This window comes from Rhinoderma darwinii, chromosome 4, assembly GCF_050947455.1.
Source record: "Rhinoderma darwinii isolate aRhiDar2 chromosome 4, aRhiDar2.hap1, whole genome shotgun sequence".
NCBI classification, from domain to species: domain Eukaryota; kingdom Metazoa; phylum Chordata; class Amphibia; order Anura; family Rhinodermatidae; genus Rhinoderma; species Rhinoderma darwinii.
The window spans coordinates 343,182,825-343,205,672 of NC_134690.1; the positions used below are offsets into that span (position 1 = coordinate 343,182,825).

General features: G+C 40.9%; 1 protein-coding gene across 2 annotated transcripts in view; it reads right to left on the reverse strand.

Annotated features, from left to right (window-relative positions):
* Positions 1–21,294, reverse strand: part of VTA1 (vesicle trafficking 1) — a 194,580-nt gene extending 173,286 nt beyond the window's left edge. Inside the window, exon 1 of one of the 2 annotated variants that reach the window (XM_075862885.1) lies at positions 21,024–21,294. In XM_075862885.1, the coding sequence (XP_075719000.1) occupies positions 21,024–21,129 (106 nt within the window). In that variant the 5' untranslated portion in view covers positions 21,130–21,294. The remainder of the gene's footprint in view (positions 1–21,023) is intronic. The other variant, XM_075862886.1, reaches the window with a different exon arrangement.
* Between the last annotated feature and the right edge of the window lie 1,554 nt (positions 21,295–22,848).

Below are 22,848 nucleotides of genomic sequence, written 5' to 3' on the forward strand. Positions count from 1 at the left end.
TTACAAAAACTGTAAAATAACGTTTTTTTAACAAATAAAAAAATAAATTATTAAAAGCTAAAAAAAAAAACAACCTTTTCCCATTTTCCCTCAAGCACAATGTAAAAAAGAAAAATTAAAAACATCAGAATTGCTGTTTTTTGGTCCCTTCCACAAAAATAAAAAATAAAAAGTGATCAAAAAGTCTCATGTACCCCAAAATGGTACCAATATAAACTGAAGCTCACCCCACAAAAAGGAAGCCCTCACAAGGCTAAATCGACAGAAAAAGAAAAACTTTATGGCTCTCAGAATGTGGCGACAAAACTCAAATGTAATTTTTAACAATCAGTTTTTTTCCTTGTAAAAGTAGTAAAACAAAGAAAACTATATAAATTTGGTATCGCTGTAATCGCATTGACCCGCAGAAGAAAGTTAACATGCCGTTTTTACCGTACGATGAACACCGTAAAAACAAAACCTTCTCGTTTCCCACTACATTATATGGTACAAAATGGTGCTGTGAAAATCTACAACTCGTCCCGCAAAATACAAGCCCTCATACGGCAATATTGATGGAAAAAAAAGAGAGTTATGGCTTTTGATAGTTGGGGAGGAAAAAACAAAAGTGAAAATCCGAAAAATGGCTGCGGAGGGAAGGGGTTAAATTCCTGTGAAACGGCTAAAGCGTTAAGCAACTTTCTAAATGCTGTTTTGAATACTTTGAGGGGTCTAGTTTTTAAAATGGGGTGATTTATGGGGATTTGTAATATAGAAGGCACTCAAAGCCACTTCAAAACTGGTACCTAAAAAAATAAAAATAAAAAAAGAGGCTTTTGAAACCTTCTTCAAAACATAAGCCTTGTAACGTCCTAGAAAAATAAAATAATGTTCAAAAAATGATGCCATTAGTAGACATATGGGAAATATTAATTAACTATTTTGTGTGGTATTACGGTCTCACAAGCAGATACACTTAAATTCTGAAAAATTCTATTTTTTCAAAATTTTCTCTCAATTTTGCCATTTTTTACAAGTAAACACGGAATAGATCGAACAAATTTGACCACGAACATAAAGCCCAAGGTCTCACAAGAAAACAATCTCAGAATCACTTGGATAGGTATAAACATTCCAAAGTTATTACCACATGAAGTGAAACATGTTAGATTTGAAAAATTGGCTCTCAAACTGAAATTGTAGCTAAACGTTTGACAAACTTCTGACATGTAATAGTGACAGAAGTTTGTATTGGTGGGGGTCCCAGCACGGAGACCCCCACCAATCGCTAGAACAAAGCAGCTGAAGAGTTCGTGTGAGGGCTCAGCTGCTTCCATTCTATGGGAGTTACGGAAACAGCGTAGCTCAGTGAGTTACGCTTTTTTCGTAACTCCCGACCACATAACCAGGAAACGGCCGGGAGGCAGCAAGAGCATAGAGCGGCAGAACATGATTTAGGGGGTCCCATTCTGGAGATAGGTGCGGGTACCAGAGGTGGGACCCGCATCTATCTGACATTTATGATATATCCTGTGGATATCAAGAGAAAAAGGATTTTTGAAGCAGCACTAATCCCGTGTATGGTGCGGTGCACGCTGTCAAGCCAGGCAAACCCACTCCGGCATGATGTAAATTTCAAAGAAGTAGTAGGACAACAGCACACGTCTTCAAATCATCAAAGTGGTTTTATTGTCAAGACATCCACAAACGACAGGCAACGTTTCGACCCATAGTATGTGAGGGGTCTTTGTCAAGCCTAACATCATGTCTAAAAACATCGTTTTAAATAGGTGAATACAAGTAATCACATGGTCCGTTTCAGCCAGTGAAAATCGTGAACCCGGTCTCCCAGGTGAAACATACATTAGTATTAATGACAATCTTCAACTTGTTATATAATCCTCAAAAAGTGTAAAAATGCAAAATACAATACATCTTCAATACAACATCAATATCCATATGTCAATCGCTATTGTTATAATAGAAAAACAAAGGAGGGAAGTGCACCACACTCCAGGTTCCAGTTACGATCCTAGAGCGCCATTGCGCATGCTCCGCAAACAGTCGTCTCTGTAGTACAAATAAAAATCAGCATTTGACCAAAGAGAATCACAATCGGATATATAAAGATATAGTAATATCCTCAATCATGGCGATAAAACATCGATCCATATAGCACAAATGTAGCTATATATCTAAGCAACTTGGGCCAAACTCAATTCAGATGTCAAGGACGCCTTCACTAGGTGACGATGAGTCACGTGTGACCAGGTCTCCGAAGAATCAACGAAAAAAGGGGTAAAAAAGGTCAGGTTATGTCTGCCCCTAGTTCATAATATAGATCACTAAGTGATAATATTTTCAAATAATCTATTGTGTTAAATCGCCTACATGAATTAGATCACTAAAGTGACCAACAAAAACTTTTTGGAGAATGCTCGTAATATCTGTCCGACGATATACATCAGACAATTATACCGCAAAAGAACCACAAGACTATAAATTGATGATCAATCATCACCTGTGACCTCCCTATTAAGGTCCCTATAAACTCAAAAATCAATGCACAAAAGAACTCCCGATAGATGAGAACATGGGAGTAGCCATTATGATCTTCATTCTGGTCATATATCCGCTGGTGTGTGGTGAATGAACCTCCATCAAGAATATTCTTAAACTGTAAAAAATATTCGAAAAATGTTTAAAAAGACATTAAGAAAACAGGAAGATGAAAATAGGTGCAATGAAGTGTATCCAAGAAATCACCCATCATGTGTGCATTGTTAATAAAAAATGTTAAAAACAGCAATGGGATCTCAGAGTCCAGGTATTATCTTATATTCTAGATTCAAACCTTTGGGGTATAGGGAATCTAATTCAAAGATCCAGCGTAATTCCTTCTTTTTCAATAGCTTCTGTCTATCCCCTCCCCTCCTGAGTATCGGGACACAATCTATTGCCCTAAATCTCAATTGATTTAACTGATGATTTTTCTCAATAAAATGCCTCGGTAATGAAGTTCTATCATTTTCTTCCTAATTGTACTCTTTTATGGGAGCTGGGCGGCCGGGTACCCGGGCGAAAATAGAGCATGTCCTATTTTTTGACGGGCGGTTTTCCCGGCCGTCAAAAAATCGGTCGTGTGAATAGCCCCATTAGGGGTCTATTATTCCTAATGCAGCCGGGTGCCGGCCGATTTATGAACGGCCGGCACCCGGCCGGGTAACCCTGCCGTGTGAATGAGGCCTTAGCAGTTGACTCCATGGCAAAGACTATCATGTGTCTGGGTTGGTTACTGCTATATAAGAGGAGATTATTCCTGAATTTTCCGTGTTTAAATTGTTGCAATTGCAACAACATTTTGAAGGGGAATAAATTTCAGCACCCCTACACTGGGAAGGTCTTCAATATTGGACATAGGTTTACATGTAATTCAGATTTCGTTGTGTATATGATCACATGTCCCTGTTCATTAATTTACATAGGAGAGACGACTATGCCTATTAAATTGAGAATTAATAAGCATAAAAGAGTACAATTAGGAAGAAAATGATGGAACTTCATTACCGAGGCATTTTATTGAGAAAAATCATCAGTTAAATCAATTGAGATTTAGGGCAATAGATTGTGTCCCGATACTCAGGAGGGGAGGGGATAGACAGAAGCTATTGAAAAAGAAGGAATTACGCTGGATCTTTGAATTAGATTCCCTATACCCCAAAGGTTTGAATCTAGAATATAAGATAATACCTGGACTCTGAGATCCCATTGCTGTTTTTAACATTTTTTATTAACAATGTACACATGATGGGTGATTTCTTGGATACACTTCATTGCACCTATTTTCATCTTCCTGTTTTCTTAATGTCTTTTTAAACATTTTTCGAATATTTTTTACAGTTTAAGAATATTCTTGATGGAGGTTCATTCACCACACACCAGCGGATATATGACCAGAATGAAGATCATAATGGCTCCTCCCATGTTCTCATCTATCGGGAGTTCTTTTGTGCATTGATTTTTGAGTTTATAGGGACCTTAATAGGGAGGTCACAGGTGAGGATTGATCATCAATTTATAGTCTTGTGGTTCTTTTGCGGTATAATTGTCTGATGTATATCGTCGGACAGATATTACGAGCATTCTCCAAAAAGTTTTTGTTGGTCACTTTAGTGATCTAATTCATGTAGGCGATTTAACACAATAGATTTGAAAATATTATCACTTAGTGATCTATATTATGAACTAGGGGCAGACATAACCTAACCTTTTTTACCCCTTTTTTCGTTGATTCTTCGGAGACCTGGTCACACGTGACTCATCGTCACCTAGTGAAGGCGTCCTTGACATCTGAATTGAGTTTGGCCCAAGTTGCTTAGATATATAGCTACATTTGTGCTATATGGATCGATGTTTTATCGCCATGATTGAGGATATTACTATATCTTTATATATCCGATTGTGATTCTCTTTGGTCAAATGCTGATTTTTATTTGTGCTACAGAGACGACTGTTTGCGGAGCATGCGCAATGGCGCTCTAGGATCGTAACTGGAACCTGGAGTGTGGTGCACTTCCCTCCTTTGTTTTTCTATTATAACAATAGCGATTGACATATGGATATTGATGTTGTATTGAAGATGTATTGTATTTTGCATTTTTACACTTTTTGAGGATTTTATAACAAGTTGAAGATTGTCATTAATACTAATGTATGTTTCACCTGGGAGACCGGGCTCACGATTTTCACTGGTTGAAACGGACCATGTGATTTCTTGTATTCACCTATTTAAAACGATGTTTTTAGACATGATGTTAGGCTTGACAAAGACCCCTCACTCACTATGGGTCGAAACGTTGCCTGTCGTTTGTGGAGGTCTTGACAATAAAACCACTTTGATGATTTGAAGAAGACGTGTGCCGTTGTCCTACTACTTCTTTGAAATATCCTGTGGATATGTCATAAATGTCCTTCATGGGAAAACCACTTTAACCCCTTCCCGCAGGAGCTGAGCCAGCGACATCACCGCCGGTTAACAGCTGTATGTTACAGCTGGCACCCTGAGGTATCGGCCAGGACCGGAGCTAGCCTCCGATCCGACCGATTAACCCCTCACATGCTGCGTTCAATAGAGATCGCAGCATGTGAGGAGTTTATAGCCTCCCGACACCCCAGCAACATGATCGCTGGGTTGCCGGTGGCTGCAAAGACGATCGGAGGGCTAATACTTACCTCCCGGTCCGCCAGTAACGGAATCCTCCTATGCCCCGTCGGCGGCGGGGGCCCAGGAGGCTTCCGGTACCATCGGCAAGATGGTGCCGGCTCAGCTTCCGGTTCAGAAGCTGAGCCGGCGTCATCAGCAGTGGGTGTCCGCTGTATGTTACAGCGGACACCCCGATCTATCGGCAGGAACCGGAGCTAGCTCCGATTCCTGCCATTAACCCCTTCAATGCAATCGCTGCATCAAAGTGGTTTGTATGCAATCGGCAGCCTTGCCATGCGATGGCAAGGCTGGCGACTGCTACTATAGCAACAGGATGCCCAACAATGGCTTCCTATCTGCCATTACGTTAGCCGATTAGGCCCCGCCCGGAGGCGGAGCCTGATCGGCTTGCTGTCAGTGAACAACTGACAGTTCTAATACATTGCACTACATAGGTAGTGCAATGTATTAGAACATCAAAAAAACAGTTGGACCTTCAAGTCCCCTAGTGGGACTAAAGAAAAGTGTAAAAAAAAAAAAAAAGTGTAAAAAAAAAGTAAAAATAAAAGTTGTCAAAAATACAATAAAAGTTTCAAATAATAACACAAAACACAATCGCCCTTTTTCCCTTATCAAGTCATTTATTATTGAAAAAAATAATAAAGCCATACATATTTGGTATCGCTGCGACCGTAACGACCTTAACTATAAAAATATTATGTTATTTATTCCGCACAGTGAACGGCGTAAAAAAAATAACTAAAAAATACTGACATAATTGCTATTTTTTGGTCACTTTGTCTTCCAAAAATTGAAATAAAAAGTGATCAAAAAGTCGCATGTACCTAAAAATGGTACCTATAAAAACTGTAACTAAACCATCGCTAAAAACAAGCCCTCATACAGCTGCGTCAACGAAAAATTTAAAACCGTTATGGCTCTCACAACTTGGCGACAGAAAAAATCCATTCTCTTTACAAAAGTTATTTTATTGTGCAAAAAGTTGTAAAACATAAAAAGTGCTATAAATTAGGTATCACCGGAATCGGACTGACCCGCAGAATAAAGGTAACATGTAATTTATAACGCATGGTGAACGCTTTATAAAAATAACTAAAAAAATATGCCAGAATTGCTGTTTTTTGGTCACCTTGCCTATCAAAAAAAAAGGATAACAAGTGATCAAAAAGTCGCATGTACCCCAAAATGGTACCAATAAAAACTACAGCTCGTCCCACAACAAACCAGCCCTCATACCACTACGTTTATGAAAAAATAAAATTAGTCAAGGCACCAAAAAACCAGGAAATAAAAATATGCAGTTGTGCCGGCCCGAGGGGAACGTTTCTTCTGTTTCAAGTGGCGAATTATCAAGGCCCCTAAAATTAGGGAACCAGGAAGGGGAGGGCCCAAACATATCTGCTGGAAGTGAGGGCGCCCGTATTATACCAGGACAACACTTTCCCAGAAAAATTCCCCAAACTTCAAAGGTGCGGAGTGCGGACCAAAAGGGGAATAAGTAAAGACCATTTATTAGTGCGACACCGGCCTGTGTAACACATCTATGGATCATTTTATTGTTTTTTTTTACCCCACTATACCACCTGACTATGCCCCTTATATACTCCGTCCGCCTTACATGTGCCCCCACATTATAAATGGAAACACCAGTAAGACTCCAAACAAAACTACTACAAGCAAAATCCACGCTCCAAAAGCCAAATGGCGCTACCTCCCTTCTGAACCCTACAGTGTGCCCAAACAGCAGTTTACTTCCACATATATTGCATCGGCATACCCGGAAGAACCCTTTTAACAATTTTTGGGGTGTGTGTCTCCAGTGGCACAAGCTGGGCGCCACATATTGGCATATCTATTGAAAAACCATTTTCACTCTGCAACATCGCGTGCACACCAATTTCTGCCAATCACCTGTGGGGTTAATATGCTCACTACACCCCTAGGTGAACACCTTGAGGGGTGTAGTTTCCAAAATGGGGTCACTTCTGGGGGGGATCCACTGTTTTGGTCCCACAGGGACTTTGCAAATGCGACATAGCGACCAGAAACCAATCCAGCAAAATCTGTACTCCAAAAGCCAAATGGCGCTCCTTCCCTTCTGAGCTCTACCCTGTCCCTAAACAGCAGTTTATGACCACATATGTGGTATTGCCGTACACAGGAGAAGTTGCTTTACAAGTGTTGGGGTGCTTTTTTTCATTTATTTGTTGAGAATATGAAACATTTTCAGCTAAAACTACGTCTTATTGAAGAAAAAGGATTTTTTTTATTTTCACTGCCCAATTCTAATAAAATCTATGAAACACCTGTGAGGTCAAAATGCTCACTACACCCCTAGATTAATTCCTCAAGGGGTGTAGTTTCGTGAATAGAGTCACTTTTGGGGAGTTTCCACTGTACTGGTACCTTAGGAGCTTTGCAAAAGTGACATGGTGTCAAGAAACCAATCCAGCAAAATCTGTGCTCCAAAAGCCAAACGGCACTCCTTCTCTTCTGATCCTTGCCGTATGCCCAAACAGCAGTTTTTGACCACAAATGGGGTATTGCCGTACTCCAGAGAAGTTGCTTTACAAATGTTGGGGTTCTTTTATTCCTTTATTTGATGAGAAAATGAAAAATGTTGAGCTAAAGCTACGTCTTATTGGAAAAAAAGGATTTTTTTTTATCTTCACTGCCCAATTCTAATAAAATCTATGAAACCCCTGTGGGTTCAAAATGCTCACTACACCCCTAGATGGATTCTTCAAGGGGTGTAGTTTCCTAAATGTAGTCACTTTTTTGGTGTTTTCACTGTTTTGGTCCCTTAGGGGCTTTGCAAATGCGACGTGGTCTCCGCAAACCATTCCTGCTAAATTTGAGCTCCAAAAGCCAAGTGGCGCTCTTTCACTTCTAAGCTCCGCCGTGTGTCCAAAAAGCCGTTTATGACCACATGCGGGGTATTGTTTTACTCGGGTGAAATTGCTTTACAAAAAGTAGTGTGCATTTTCTCCTTTTAGTCCTTGTGGAAATTAGAAAAAATTAGCTAAACCTACATTTTCTTTGAAAAAATGTAGATTTTAATTTTCACGGCCTACTTCCAATAATTTCTGCAAAAAACCTGTGGGGTCAAAATGCTCACTATACCCCTAGTAATTTCCTCAAGGGGTATAGTTTCCAAAATGGGGTCACTTTTGGGGGATTTCCACTGTTTTGGTGCCGCAAGAGCCCTGCAAACCTGACATGGAGCCTAAAATATTTTCTAATAAAAAGGAGGCCCCAAAATCCTCTAGGTGTTCCTTTGTTTCTGAGGCCGGTGCTTCAGTCAATAAGTGCACTAGGGCCACATGTGGGGTATTTCTAAAAACTGCAGAATCTGGGCAATAGATATTGAGTTGCGTTTCTCTGGTAAAACTTTGTGTTACAAAAAAAATAGAAATTTGAACATTTCACATCTACTTTGCCTTAATTCCTGTGAAATATCTAAAGGGTTAAGAAACTTTCTAAATGCTGTTTTGAATACTTTGAGGGGTGAAGTTTTTAAAATGGGGTGACTTTTTGGAGGTTTCTAATATATAAGGCCCTAAAATCCACTTCACAACTGAACTGGCCCCTGTAAAAATAGCCTTTTGAAATTTTCTTGAAAATTTGAGAAATTGCTGCTAAAGTTCTAAGCCTTGTGATGTCATAGAAAAATAAAAGGATGTTCAAAAATCGATGCAAATCTAAAGTAGACATATGGGTGATGTTAATTAGCAACAATTTTGTGTGGTATTACTATCGGTCTTACAAGCAGATACATTTAAATTTAGAAAAATGCTAATTTTTGCAATTTTTCGCAAAATTTTGGTGTTTTTCACAATTAAATACTTAATGTATCGAGCAAATTTTGCCAGTAACATAAAGTCCAATGTGTGAAGAGAAGTGGATGATACTTCTCGTCAGAACGCCCAGCTAGTAAAAGAAGTAAAAACGCCCCGATGTACGCACATAATACACGCCCAGTTGTACTTTTACTTTTCAACACGCCCAGTTGTACTTATGCAAGCCTCATTTGCATAAATACAAAAATGGTCATAACTTGGCCAAAAATGCTCGTTTTTTAAAAATAAAAACCTTACTGTAATCTACATTGCAGCGCCGATCTGCTGCAATAGCAGATAGGGGTTGCAAAATCTGGTGACAGAGCCTCTTTAAGGGTTAAAAGAAAAAAATGCTGGAAATAGATCACTGTGTGCAATGAATCTATATAATATATATAGAATATATTCCCATCCCTTGGTTGAACTTGATGGACATGTGTCTTTTTTCAACCGTACAAACTATGTAACCTCTCCTGACAATATAAGTTTCTCTTTGAATTACTGAAATCAATTAACTTTTTGATATTCTAATTCGTTGAGAAGGACTAGCGCGTGTGTATATATATATATATATATATATATATATATATATATATATATATACATACACACATATATATATATATATATATATATACATACACACATATATATACATATACACGCACACACATATATAATATCCCAAAAAAAAAATCAAAAAAATGAAGAGGCTTGACAAAGATCCCATAGAGACGGATCGAAACGTTGCCTGTCTGGGGTGAATAAACACACCACTTTTTTTCACCAATTTTCTTGGAGTGCTGCCTCTTCATTTTTTTGGGATTTCATTAACAAGGGTTCCTAGCCTCAGCCTGGGAGGCCTGCACCCACTGCTGTTGCTGTGCTGCTTTACTCTTTTTCTCATTATATACACACACACACACACACATATACATACACACATATACACACACACACCTATATATATAAAATATATATTTTTTTTAGAAAGAACACCAAACCATGAGGTAGTGTTCACAAGTTATGGCCGTGTTGTGTTAAATTAAGTGCTGCTAAAGTAGTTTGATGGTGAATAGATGGCCGCACGGTATTGCAGCTAAAACCCACAATACAACTCGGCCAATAACCACCAAATTACTACACTCAATTTCAACTGGAAGTCGGCGCGGTTATGAACTGTGAACACAGCCTAAGCCTGAATTCACATGAGCGTTGAATACATCCGTGTGACGGCCGTTGAAACAACGGCCATCACACTTACCAATGTAATTCAATGGTGCCGTTCACACCGATGTTTCAACGGACCATGGGAAAGGTCCGTTGAAAAATAGAACATGTCCTATTTATTTCCGTTTTCACAGATTCCTCCATAGACTCAAGTCTATGGGGATAAGTGAAAACGGAACCTGCACGGGTGCACCTCGAATGTGAAAAACGTCACGTTTCGCAAGAATTTAGCCTAAAACTTATGGTTTCCCAGGAAGTGATAGGTCCTCTTTAACCCCTTAGGAATGCTGCCCATTTTGGGTATGTATAGATTAGGGTGTATTCAGATGTTGCAGTTGATGAAAAGTTTTCGGCTGTGCAGTAGTCACTTTACGTGGTTAGAATTATCTAGTGTTTTTACTTATCCAAGCAATTCGGAGACTGTTTTCTAATGACTGTTATTGGTAAAATGTGGTCCATACATTCAGTATTTTAACCCTACAGGGGTTTCATAGAATTTATTAGAATTGGGCAATGAAAAATTTACTTTTTTCTAATAAGATGTACATTTAGCTCAAATGTTTTTCTTTTCCATAAGGAATAAAGGAGAAAACCACCGCAACATTTGTAAAGCAATTTCTTAAGAGTACGAAAATATCCTATATCTGGTCATAAACTGTTGTTTGGACACACAGCAGGGCTCAGAAGGGACGTAGCGCCACGTGGCTGGATTGGTTTCCGGGCACCATGTCACATTTGCAGTGCCCCTGCAGGACCAGTACAGTGGAAACCCCTAAAAAGTAACACCATTTGGAAAAGTACACCACTTTAGGAAATCATCTAGGGGTATATTGAGCATTTTGACCCCCACAAGATTTTTTCTGAATTGATCAGCATTGGGCAGTGAAAATTAACAATTTATTATTTTCCACTAAGCTGTCGTTTTGGCTCCAAATTTTTCAATACCACATATGTGGTAAATAAAAAAGGTTTTTGGGCACACAGTAGGGCTTAGAAGGGAAGGAGCACCATTTGGCTTTTGGAATGTAGATTTTGAAGGATTGGTTTCTGGGCACCATGTTGCATTTGCAGAGCCCCTGTAGTACTTGTACAGTGGAAGTCCCTCAAAAGTGACTCCATTTAGGAAACTACACCCCTTCTGGAATTCATCTTGGGGTATAGTGAGATTTTTGACCCCAATGGTTTTTTGCTGAATTAATTAGCATTAAGCCGAGAAAATAAAAAATTAAATCTTTTCCAATAAGATGGGAGTTTTAGATCAACATTGTTCATTTTCACAAGGAATAAAGAAAAAGCACCACAACATTTGTAAAGCAATGTCTCCCAGGTATGGTAATATCCCATATGTGGTTATAAACTGCTGTTTGGACATATGGGAGGGTACAGAAGAAAAGGAGCGGTATTTGACTTTGAGCGTAGACTTTGCTGGAATGGTTTGCGGACGACATGTCGCATTTGCAAAACCCCTGATGTACCAAAACAAAAGTGACCCTATTTTAGAAACTACAGCCCTTAAGGCATTTTTCAAGGGTGATGCAAAGTGAAAATTGCAATTTTTCCACGGATATGCATTTCATCTCGCAATATGTTGTGCCCAGCGTGTGCTGCTGGAGTATCTTACCCTAGAGCAGGGGTCTCAAGCATGCGGCACGCGGGCCGCATGCGGCCCCTGGGGCTGTCATCTGCGGTCCGCAGGACACAGAGCCGCTAGTATCGGCTCTGCTCCGAGACTCTGGAATTCCCGGACATCGCTGTCCACATATGAACAGCGATGTCTGGGGCTTCCCCAGAGCCGTAGTCCCGGGCAGAGCGCTAGTACAGGCTCTGCTCCGGGACTCTGTGGAATTCCCTGACATCGCTGCCCATATATGGACAGTGTGTCAGGGTCTTCCCCAGAGCGGAGTCCCGGGCAGAGCGCTAGTATCGGCTCTGCTCCGGGACCCTGTGGAATTCCCGGATATCGCTGCCCATATATGGACAGTGTGTCAGGGTCTTCCCCAGAGCGGAGTCCCAGGCAAAGCACTAGTATAGGCTCTGGACTGGGGAAGCCTCGGACATCGCTGTCCATACATCGACAATGATGTCAGGGGCTTCCGCAGAACAGGAGTCCCAGTGATGTCAGGAGCACAGCTGGAGTGCCAGGAAGAGCCTACTAGCACTCTGCCCGAGACTCCAGCTCTGGGGTTGCCCCTGACATCTCTGTCCATATATGGACAGTGATGTCAGGAGCAGAGCTGGAATCCCAGGCTGCACTCACAACTCTACTATTAGATCATGTACTTTACTCCAGTCACATCCAGAGCTGCAGTCACCACTCTACTGTAACATGTTATACTCCAGTCACATCCAGAGCTGTACAACTCTACTGTAACATCATGTACTATACTCCAGAGACATCCACAGCTACACTCACAACTCTACTGCAAGATAAGCAGATGCAAACATCTTGACTTATACTCCAAACAAATCCAGTGCTCCAGTCACAACTCTACTATTATATAATGTGCTATACTCCAGTCACATCCAGAGCTGCAGTCACAACTCTACTGTAACATCATGTCCTATACTCCAAACAAATCCAGAGCTGCAGTCACAAATCTACTGTAGTAGAAGCGGCTCTGCTCCGGGACTCCAGCTCTGGGCAAGACCCTGACATCACTGTGGTAGCATCTGCTGAGGGCACTGCGGCCTTTTCTAGGGGCGTGTTGCATTATCTACAGAGGGCACTGCGGCCTTATCTAGGGGTGTGTTGCATTATCTACAGAGGGCACTGCGGCCTTATCTAGGGGTGTGTTGCATTATCTACAGAGGGCACTGCGGCCTTATCTAGGGGTGTGTTGCATTATCCACCGAGGGCACTGCGGCAGAATCCACCGAGGGCACTGCGGCAGAATCCACCGAGGGCACTGCGGCAGAATCCACCGAGGGCACTGCGGCAGAATCCACCGAGGGCACTGCGGCAGAATCCACCGAGGGCACTGCGGCAGCATCCAAAATAAAAAAAATTGTAGCTCTCAGAATGCGGGGAGGAAAAACGAAAAAGAAAAACATGGATCAGTTCAGTAAGGGTTAATTACTTTCTAATGAAAACATTTATGATCACATGTGGGGTATAGCCATACTCAGGAGAAATTGCTTTACAAATGTTGGGGTGCTTTTTCCTCCTTTATCCTTTGTGAAATTGAAAAAAAATTCAACTTTTTAGTGGAAATAATGTTGATATTAATTTTCACGGCCTAATTCTAATAAATTCTGCAAAAGACGTGTGGGGTCTAAATGCTCACTATACCCCTAGATAGATTCCTTAAGTGGTGGTTTCCCAAATGGGGTTACTTTTGGGGGGGGGTTCCACTGTTTCGGTCTCTTGGGGGCTTTGCAAATTCGACATGACACCCAAAAACTATTCCAGCTAAATTTGAGCTCCAAAAGCCAAATAGCGCTCCTTCCCTTCTAAGCCCCGGTGTGGGTCCAAACAGCACTTTATTACCACATATGGGGTATTTATGTAATCGGGAGAAATTGTTTGACAAATGTTGGGGTGCTTTTTCTCCTTTATTCCTTGTAAAAATGTAACATTTTCTACGTTTTTACAGAAAAAAAAAAAAAAGTAGATTTTTACCTTTACAGACTAATTCCAATGAATTCAGAAAAACAACTGTGGGGTCAAAATGCTAACTTTACCCCTAGAACAATTACTTGAGGGGTGTAGTTTCCAAAATGGGGTCACTTTTGGGGGTTTTCACTGTTTTCATCCCCCCAGTGCATTGCAAACGCGACACGGCACTGAAAACTATTCCAGCAAAATCAGAAATCCAAAAACCAAATGGTGCTCCTCTTCGGAGCCATGCTGTGAGTTCAAACAGCAGTTTATTACCACATATGGGGTATTGCTATAAATCGGAAGAAATTGCTTTGCATATGTTGGTTTTTTTTTTCTACTTTATTCCTTGTAAAAATTTAACATTTCTATGTTTTTTCACAAAAAAAGTAGATTTTCATCTTCACATACTAATTCAAAAAAACTGTGGGTTCAAAATGCAAACTACACCTAGATAAATTCCTTATGGTGTGTAGTTTCCAAAATGGGGTCACTTTTTTGGGGTCTTTACTGTTTTGGTACCACAAGACCTATTCAAACCTGACATGGTGCCCAAAATATATTCTAAAAAAAGGAGGCCCCAAAATCCACTAGGTGCTCCTTTGCTTCCGAGGCCGGTGGTTCAGTCCATTACCGCACTAGGACCACATGTGGGATATTTCTAAAAACTGCAGAATCTGGGTAATAAATATTGAGTTGCATTTCTTGGGTAAAATCTTGTGGTACAGAAAAAAAAAAAAAGTATTACAAATGAATTTTGGCAAAAAAAAAATTACATTTGTAAATTTCACCTCTACTTTGCTTTAATTCCTGTCAAACGCCTAAACGGTTAAAATTTTTAAAACACTTTCTGAATGTTGTTTGGGGTGATTTATGGGGACTTTCTAATATATAAGGCCCTCAAAGCCACTTCAGAATTGAACTGGTCCCTGAAAAAAATAGGCTTTTGAAATTTTCTTGAAAATATGAGAAAATTGCTGCTAAAGTTCTAAGCCTTGTAACGTCCTGGAAAGATAAAAGAATGTTCAAAAAACGATGAAAACATAAAGTAGACATATGGGAAATATAAACTAGTAAGTATTTTGTGTGGTATTACTATCTGTTTTAGGCTGGGTTCACACAACCATGTTACGTCCGTAATGTACGAAAGGAATTTCGGCCGGAAGACCCGGACCGAACACAGTGCAGGGAGCCGGGCTCCTAGCATCATAGTGATGTACGATGCTAGGAGTCCCTGCCTCTGCGTGGAACTACTGTCCGGTACTGTAATCATGATTACAGTACGGGACAGTTGTCCTGCAGCGAGGCAGGTACTCCTAGCATCGTACATCACTATGATGCTAGGAGCCCGGCTCCCTGCACTGTGTTCGGTCCGGGTCTTCCGGCCGAAATACGTTCCGTACATTACGAACGTAACATGGTCGTGTGAACCCAGCCTTACAAGTAGACACATTTAAATTTAGAAAAATGCAAATTTTTGCTAATTTTCTCTAAATCTTGGTGTTTTTTACAAATAAATATTGAATTTAATCGACCAAATTTTTTACCTATCAAAGTACAATATGTCACGAGAAAACAATCTCAATCACTTGGATAGGTAAAAGCATTCCGGAGTTATTACCACAAAGGGACACGTCAGATTTGAAAAATCCGCTTTGTCATGAAGGCCAAAACAGGCTCAGTCCTGAAGGGGTTAAAGTCACAACACTAATAAATGAAATTTTTGATTATATTTTATTAAAAGCAATATAATAGAAAAAACATTTCATGACACCTTCCCTTTAACCCCTTAAGGACGGAGCCTGTTTTGGTCTTCAGGACAAAGCCAATTTTTTCAAATCTGACATGTTTCACTTTATGTGGTAATAACTCCGGAATGCTTTTACCTATCCAAGAGATTCTTTTCTCGTGACACATTGGACTTTATGTTACTGGCAAAATTTGCTCGATACATTAAGTATTTAATTGTGAAAAACACCAAAATCTAGCATTTTTCTAAATTTAGATGTATCGGCTTGTAAGACAGATAGTAATACCACACAAAATTGTTGCTAATTAACATCCCCCATATGTCTACTTTAGATTGGCATTGTTTTTTGAACATCCTTTTATTTTTCTAGGACGTTACAAGGCTTAGAACTTTAGCAGCAATTTCTCACATTTTCAAGAAAATTTCAAAAGGCTATTTTTACAAGGACCAGTTCAGTTGTGAAATGGATTTTAGGGCCTTATATATTAGAAACCCCCGATAAGTCAGCCCATTTTAAAAACTTTACCCCTCAAAGTATTCAAAACAGCATTTAGAAAGTTTCTTAACCCTTTAGACATTTCACAGGAATTAAGGCAAAGTAGATGTGACGTTTTCAAATTTCTTTGTTTTTTGCAGAAATAAATTTTTCATCTATTTTTTTTGTAACACAGAAAGTTTTACCAGAGAAACGCGACTCATTTATTGCCCAGATTCTGCAGAAATACTTCACGTGGCCCTAGTGCACTTATTGACTGAAGCACAGGCCTCAGAAGGAAAGGAGCACCTAGAGGATTTTGGGGCCTCCTTTTTATTAGAAAATATTTTAGGCACCATGTTAGCTTTGAAAGGCTCTTGCGGTGCCAAAACAGTGGAAATCCCCCAAAAGTGACCCCATTTTGGAAACTATACCCCTTGAGGAAATTATCTAGTGGTATAGTGAGCATTTTTGACCCCGCAGGTTTTTTGTAGAAATTATTGGAAGTAGGCCGTGAAAATGAAAATCTACATTCTTTCAAAGAAAATGTAGGTTTAGCTAATTTTTTCTAATTTCCACAAGGAGTAAGGAGAAAATGCACCACTACATTTGTAAAGCAATTTCTCCCGAGTAAAACAATACCGCACATGTGATCATAAAAAGCTGTTTGGACACACGGCAGAGCTTAGAACGGAAAGAGCGCCATTTGGCTTTTGGAGCTCAAATTTAGCAGGAATGGTTTGCAGAGACCACGTCACATTTGCAAAGCCCCTAAGGGACCAAAGCAGTGAAAACACCAAAAAAGTGACTCCATTTAGGAAACTACACCCCTTGAAGAATCAATCCAGGGGTGTAGTGAGCATTTTGACCCCACAGGTGTTTCATAGATTTTATTAAAATTGGGCAGTGAAAATAAAAAAAAATCTTTCTTCAATAAGACGTAGTTTTAGCTGAAAATTATTCATTTTCTCAACAAATAACTGAAAATAAGAACTCCACGACTTGTAAGGCAACTTCTCCTGTGTACGGCAATACCACATACAGTGAAGGAAATAAGTATTTGATCCCTTGCTGATTTTGTAAGTTTGCCCACTGTCAAAGACATGAACAGTCTAGAATTTTTAGGCTAGGTTAATTTTACCAGTGAGAGATAGATTATATAAAAAAAACACCCAGAAAATCACAGTCAAAATTATATATATTTATTTGCATTGTGCACAGAGAAATAAGTATTTGATCCCTTTGGCAAACAAGACTTAATACTTGGTGGCAAAACCCTTGTTGGCAGGCACAGCAGTCAGACGTTTTTTGTAGTTGATGATGAGGTTTGCACACATGTTAGATGGAATTTTGGCCCACTCCTCTTTGCAGATCATCTGTAAATCATTAAGATTTCGAGGCTGTCGCTTGGCAACTCGGATCTTCAGCTCCCTCCAAAAATTTTCGATGGGATTAAGGTCTGGAGACTGGCTAGGCCACTCCATGACCTTAATGTGCTTCTTTTTGAGCCACTCCTTTGTTGCCTTGGCTGTATGTTTCGGGTCATTGTCGTGCTGGAAGACCCAGCCACGAGCCATTTTTAATGTCCTGGTGGAGGGAAGGAGGTTGTCACTCAGGATTTCACGGTACATGGCTCCATCCATTCTCCCATTGATGCGGTGAAGTAGTCCTGTGCCCTTAGCAGAGAAACACCCCCAAAACATAATGTTTCCACCTCCATGCTTGACAGTGGGGACGGTGTTCTTTGGGTCATAGGCAGCATTTCTCTTCCTCCAAACACGGCGAGTTGAGTTAATGCCAAAGAGCTCAATTTTAGTCTCATCTGACCACAGCACCTTCTCCCAATCACTCTCAGAATCATCCAGATGTTCATTTGCAAACTTCAGACGGGCCTGTACGTGTGCCTTCTTGAGCAGGGGGACCTTGCGGCCACTGCAGGATTTTAATCCATTACGGCGTAATGTGTTACCAATGGTTTTCTTGGTGACTGTGGTACCAGCTGCCTTGATATCATTAACAAGTTCCCCCCGTGTAGTTTTCGGCTGAGCTCTCACCTTCCTCAGGATCAAGGATACCCCACGAGGTGAGATTTTGCATGGAGCCCCAGATCGATGTCGATTGACAGTCATTTTGTATGTCTTCCATTTTCTTAATATTGCACCAACAGTTGTCTCCTTCTCACCCAGCATCTTACTTATGGTTTTGTAGCCCATTCCAGCCTTGTGCAGGTCTATGATCTTGTCCCTGACATCCTTAGAAAGCTCTTTGGTCTTGCCCATGTTGTAGAGGTTAGAGTCAGACTGATTAATTGAGTCTGTGGACAGGAGTCTTTTATACAGGTGACATGTAAGACAGCTGTCTTTAATGCAGGCACCAAGTTGATTTGGAGCGTGTAACTGGTCTGGAGGAGGCTGAACTCAATGGTTGGTAGGGGATCAAATACTTATTTCTCTGTGCACAATACAAATAAATATATATAATTTTGACTATGTGATTTTCAGTTTTTTTTTTTAAATATAATCTATCTCTCACTGGTAAAATTAACCTAGCCTAAAAATTCTAGACTGTTCATGACTTTGACAGTGGGCAAACTTACAAAATCAGCAAGGGATCAAATACTTATTTCCTTCACTGTATGTGGTCATAAACTGCTGTTTGGGCACAGAGTAGGGCTCAGAAGGGAAGGAGCGCCATTTGGCTTTTGGAGTACAGATTTTGCTGGATTGGTTTCTGGGCGCTATGTCGCATTTGCAAAGTCCCTGTGGGACCAAAACAGTGGATCCCCCACAGAAGTCACCCCATTTTGGAAACTATATCCCTCATGGTATTCATCTAGGGGTGTAGTGAGCATATTAACCCCACAGGTGATTGGCAGAAATTGGTGTGCACTCGATGTTGCAGAGTTAAAATGGGATTTTTTTTCCATAGATATGCCAATATGTGGCGCCCAGCTTGTGCCACAATAACAAGACCGCTCTCTAATTATTATGCTGTGTTTCCCGGTTTTAGAAGCACCCTACGTGTGGCCCTAATTTTTTGCCTGGACATTCGACCAGGCTCAGGAGTGAAAGAGTACCATGCAAAATGAAGGCCTAATTTGGCAATTTACAAAGTATTGGATCACAATTGCAGGGCTCTGATGTGAAATAATAAAACTGCTGAGAAGTTACCCCATTTTGGAAACTGCACCGCTCTGGGCATTTATTATTGGGTGTAGTGAGCATTTTGACCCCACAGGCCGTTTCCCTAGATATGCTATTTCAGTGGCAAATATGTCGTGCCAAGCTTGTGCCACTGGAGAGACACACCCCAAAAATTGTTAAGAGGGTTCTCCCAGGTATGGCGATGCAGTTTATGTGGAAGTAAACTGCTGTTTGGGCACACCGTAGGGTTCAGAAGGGAGGTAGAGCCATTTGGAGCGTGGATTTTGATTGGTAATAGTTTTGTTTGGAGTCTTACAGGTCTTGCAGCAGTCACATGGGGTGAAACGTCATCCCAGGAGGCCGGCCTGGATGAAGAAGCACCGAATTCCGGGGAAGTATAAGATTATTATTTTTTTCCTCAGTTGCGATTTTTGCAGCAGAATCACAGCTTTTCCGCCACAAAAGTCGCAACATCTGCTCTTTGTTGCGGGTTTTACCTCCCCATTGAATTCAATGGGAAAAACCCGCAAAAAAAAAGCAGCAATTATGCAAATACAATTGACATGCTGCAGATTTTTTTTTAAAACGCACTGCAGGTCAATTTCTGAGCATTTTTTCTGCTTGTCATTTACACATCGTGTAGAAAAAACCAAAGTATTTATCCAACGTGTGAACTCTGCCTAATACACACTAATGGGCCTTTTAAACACTTTCTCCTTTAACCCCTTAACAACAAACCCCTGTTTCGCTAGCAGGCAGTGCAGGTCCTCACCGTTTTACGCCTCGAATTACGCCTGAAAAGACGGCTCCAATACGTCTGCCCATTGCTTGCAATGAGACTTACGATGTTCTGTGCAGACGAGCTGTCATTTTACGCGTCGCTGTTAAAAGACGGCGCGTAAAATTATGGCCGCGTCAAAGAAGTGCAGGACACTTCTTGGGACGTAATTGGAGCCGTTTTTCATTGACTCCAGCGTGGAAAAGTCGCAATTGGCTCAAAAAGTGGGTGTGGCTTAGAAGGGGCAGGGCCACTCACAGTCTATCATTTACAGCAGTAACTGGCTTAATTTACAGAGGAAATTACGCTATAATTTACGCCTCTTAAACTTGTTGCATCTTACTCCAGATTCTTTACTTTTAAGACTGGCATATGAAACGTCAGCACTGCGCGCTGGTGTGTCATAACTACAATAAACATCCATCTACCCTTAGGTTAGGGCTACACCGCGACTTAGGCCGTGACAGGTTGCGTGGTCAATGATCGCTGGGTCACCCTGCTTGCATCGCATGTAATGAAAGACAATGTGGTCGCTTTGCGACACACAAGTTGCCACGACACCACAGTCGCAAGGAATCCAAACCAGCTGCACTTCTTGCAACTGTGGTGTCGCGGTAACTTGCAGGTCGCAAAGAACCAACATTCACTTACATTACATGCGATGTATGCAGCGTCTTCGGAGGTACGTCCTGCTCTGTGGCTGAAGTCGCCGTGGAGTCTCTACACTATATTTGTATTTTCAGGGTAGGACTTAATAACGGTGGTATCTAATAAGAGAAACAAAAAGCGGTTTCATAAATGAGGAATATCCCTGATCAAATGTCACTTATATAACACCAGAGCATCCCCTGTATCCATTACATGGACTAGCCTACACAGTATATACTCCTCATATCCATAAGAGCTTACAATGGAGCACAGCAGGACAGACGTCTATGACCAGTATACAAGGATTGGCACCAGTTTATTACATATTACTATATGCTGTTATAGCCTGGCTTACTCACAGTAATAAGCCACCACCGGGTCCCTGTTGTCATGTTCCTGCGCAGTCCTCAGGTGATGCTGCAAGGACTTAAACTGGGGCGGTATAGAGAGCAGATCAGCGGCCATTTCTTTCTACCTATAGGCAGCTGATAGTGACAGGAGGGAGACAACACACAGAGCACACTGCACACAGCTGCTCTTCCGCTTCCGTCTGAGTGTGGGAGGACGCTGCGTGACGACGTGGGAATGGAGGCGGGCAATGTATCACCACGATACTTAGGGCAGAAGTTTCTCTCAGCTGAGGAAGTAGCGGGAAGATACAATAGCGAATATGAAACCGTAATATATCGTGACAGGAAAATTTCTGTTAGTAGCGCCTGAGCTCCGTTTAGTGCCTTAAACCTCAGTACAAGTTCACGGTAGACATCCTAAACTGCCCAACTTGTGTTACTGTTTCCCTGTAGAATAAGTCAGTTTTACAAGTGCTTGCATGTAATGGCAGAACGCCGTATAAAAATTCGTCTTTAAAATTAATATATTTAAATAATTAAGAAGCTGTTTGCAGACGTTTTTCAATTGTATCTTGGAGTGTAAGTTTATGTTCACACGGGCCATTTTAGGCCGTTTTTGGGCAAACGCCCCGAAAAATCTGAAGCAGAACGCCTATAAAACATCTACGTGGCCATTTTGTAAAATGGCCGTGAAAAAGAAGTGCAGTTCACTTCTTGGGACGTTTTTGGAGCTGTTTTTCATTGACTATAGAAAACAGCTCCAAAAACGGTCGTAAAAAAAACGCTGCGAAAATCGCGAGTGGCTGAAATAGCTTCTGAAAATCAGGGGCTGTTTTCCTTTGAAAACAGCTCCGTGTTTTCAGACGTTTTTGGTTAAGCGTGTGAACATACCCTAATACCAGTGTTTTATGTCTGAAATACGCCTTAAAATAAGCCGTGTGAATATGCCCTAACTTCTTTTTTCGTTTTGGTTGATGAACTTCCATTGATAGGTATGTGAGCTCCTGCCAAAATAAAAAATTAGTAAAAACGCAATGTTTACCCAGCCTTAACCCCTTAATGACCAGCCTATTTTGGACCTGAATGACCAAGCTATTTTTTACGTTTTTCAATCGTCGCATTCCAAGAGCTATAACCTTCTTATTTTTGCGTCGACATAGCTGTATAAGGTCTTGTTTTTTGCGGGACAAGTTGTATTTTTTAATAGCACCATTTTTAGGTACATATTATTTATTGATTAACTTTTATTAACTTTTTTTTGGGGGGGAATAGAAAAAAATCTGAAATTTCGCCACTCTTTTTTGCGTCCTAAATCTACGCCGTTTACCGTGTGGTATAAATAACACAATAACTTTATTCAGCGGGTTGTTACGATTGCAACGATACCAAATTTGTATAGATTTTGTATGTTTTACTACTGTTAGGCTATGTTCACACGGAGTATTTTGCCGCGTTTTTTGACGCAGAAACCGCGTCGCAAAACGGCCCGAGAACGCCTTCCATTGATTTCAATGGGAGGCGTCGGCGTCTTTTTCCCGCGAGCAGTAAAACTGCCTCGCGGGAAAAAGAAGCGACATGCCCTATCTTCGGCCGCTTCCGCCTCTGACCTCCCATTGACTTCAATGGGAGGCAGAAAAAGCGTATTTCGCGCTGTTTTATGCCCGCGGCGCTCAATGGCCGCGGGTGAAAAACGGCGCGAAATTCGCCGCGAAAATCGGCCTCAAAGTTCCAAACGGAATTTTGAGGCAGATATTCCTCCCCCAAAATACTCCGTGTGAACATAGCCTTACACAGTAAAAACGCTTTTTTTTCAAAATTATTTGTTTTTGTGTCT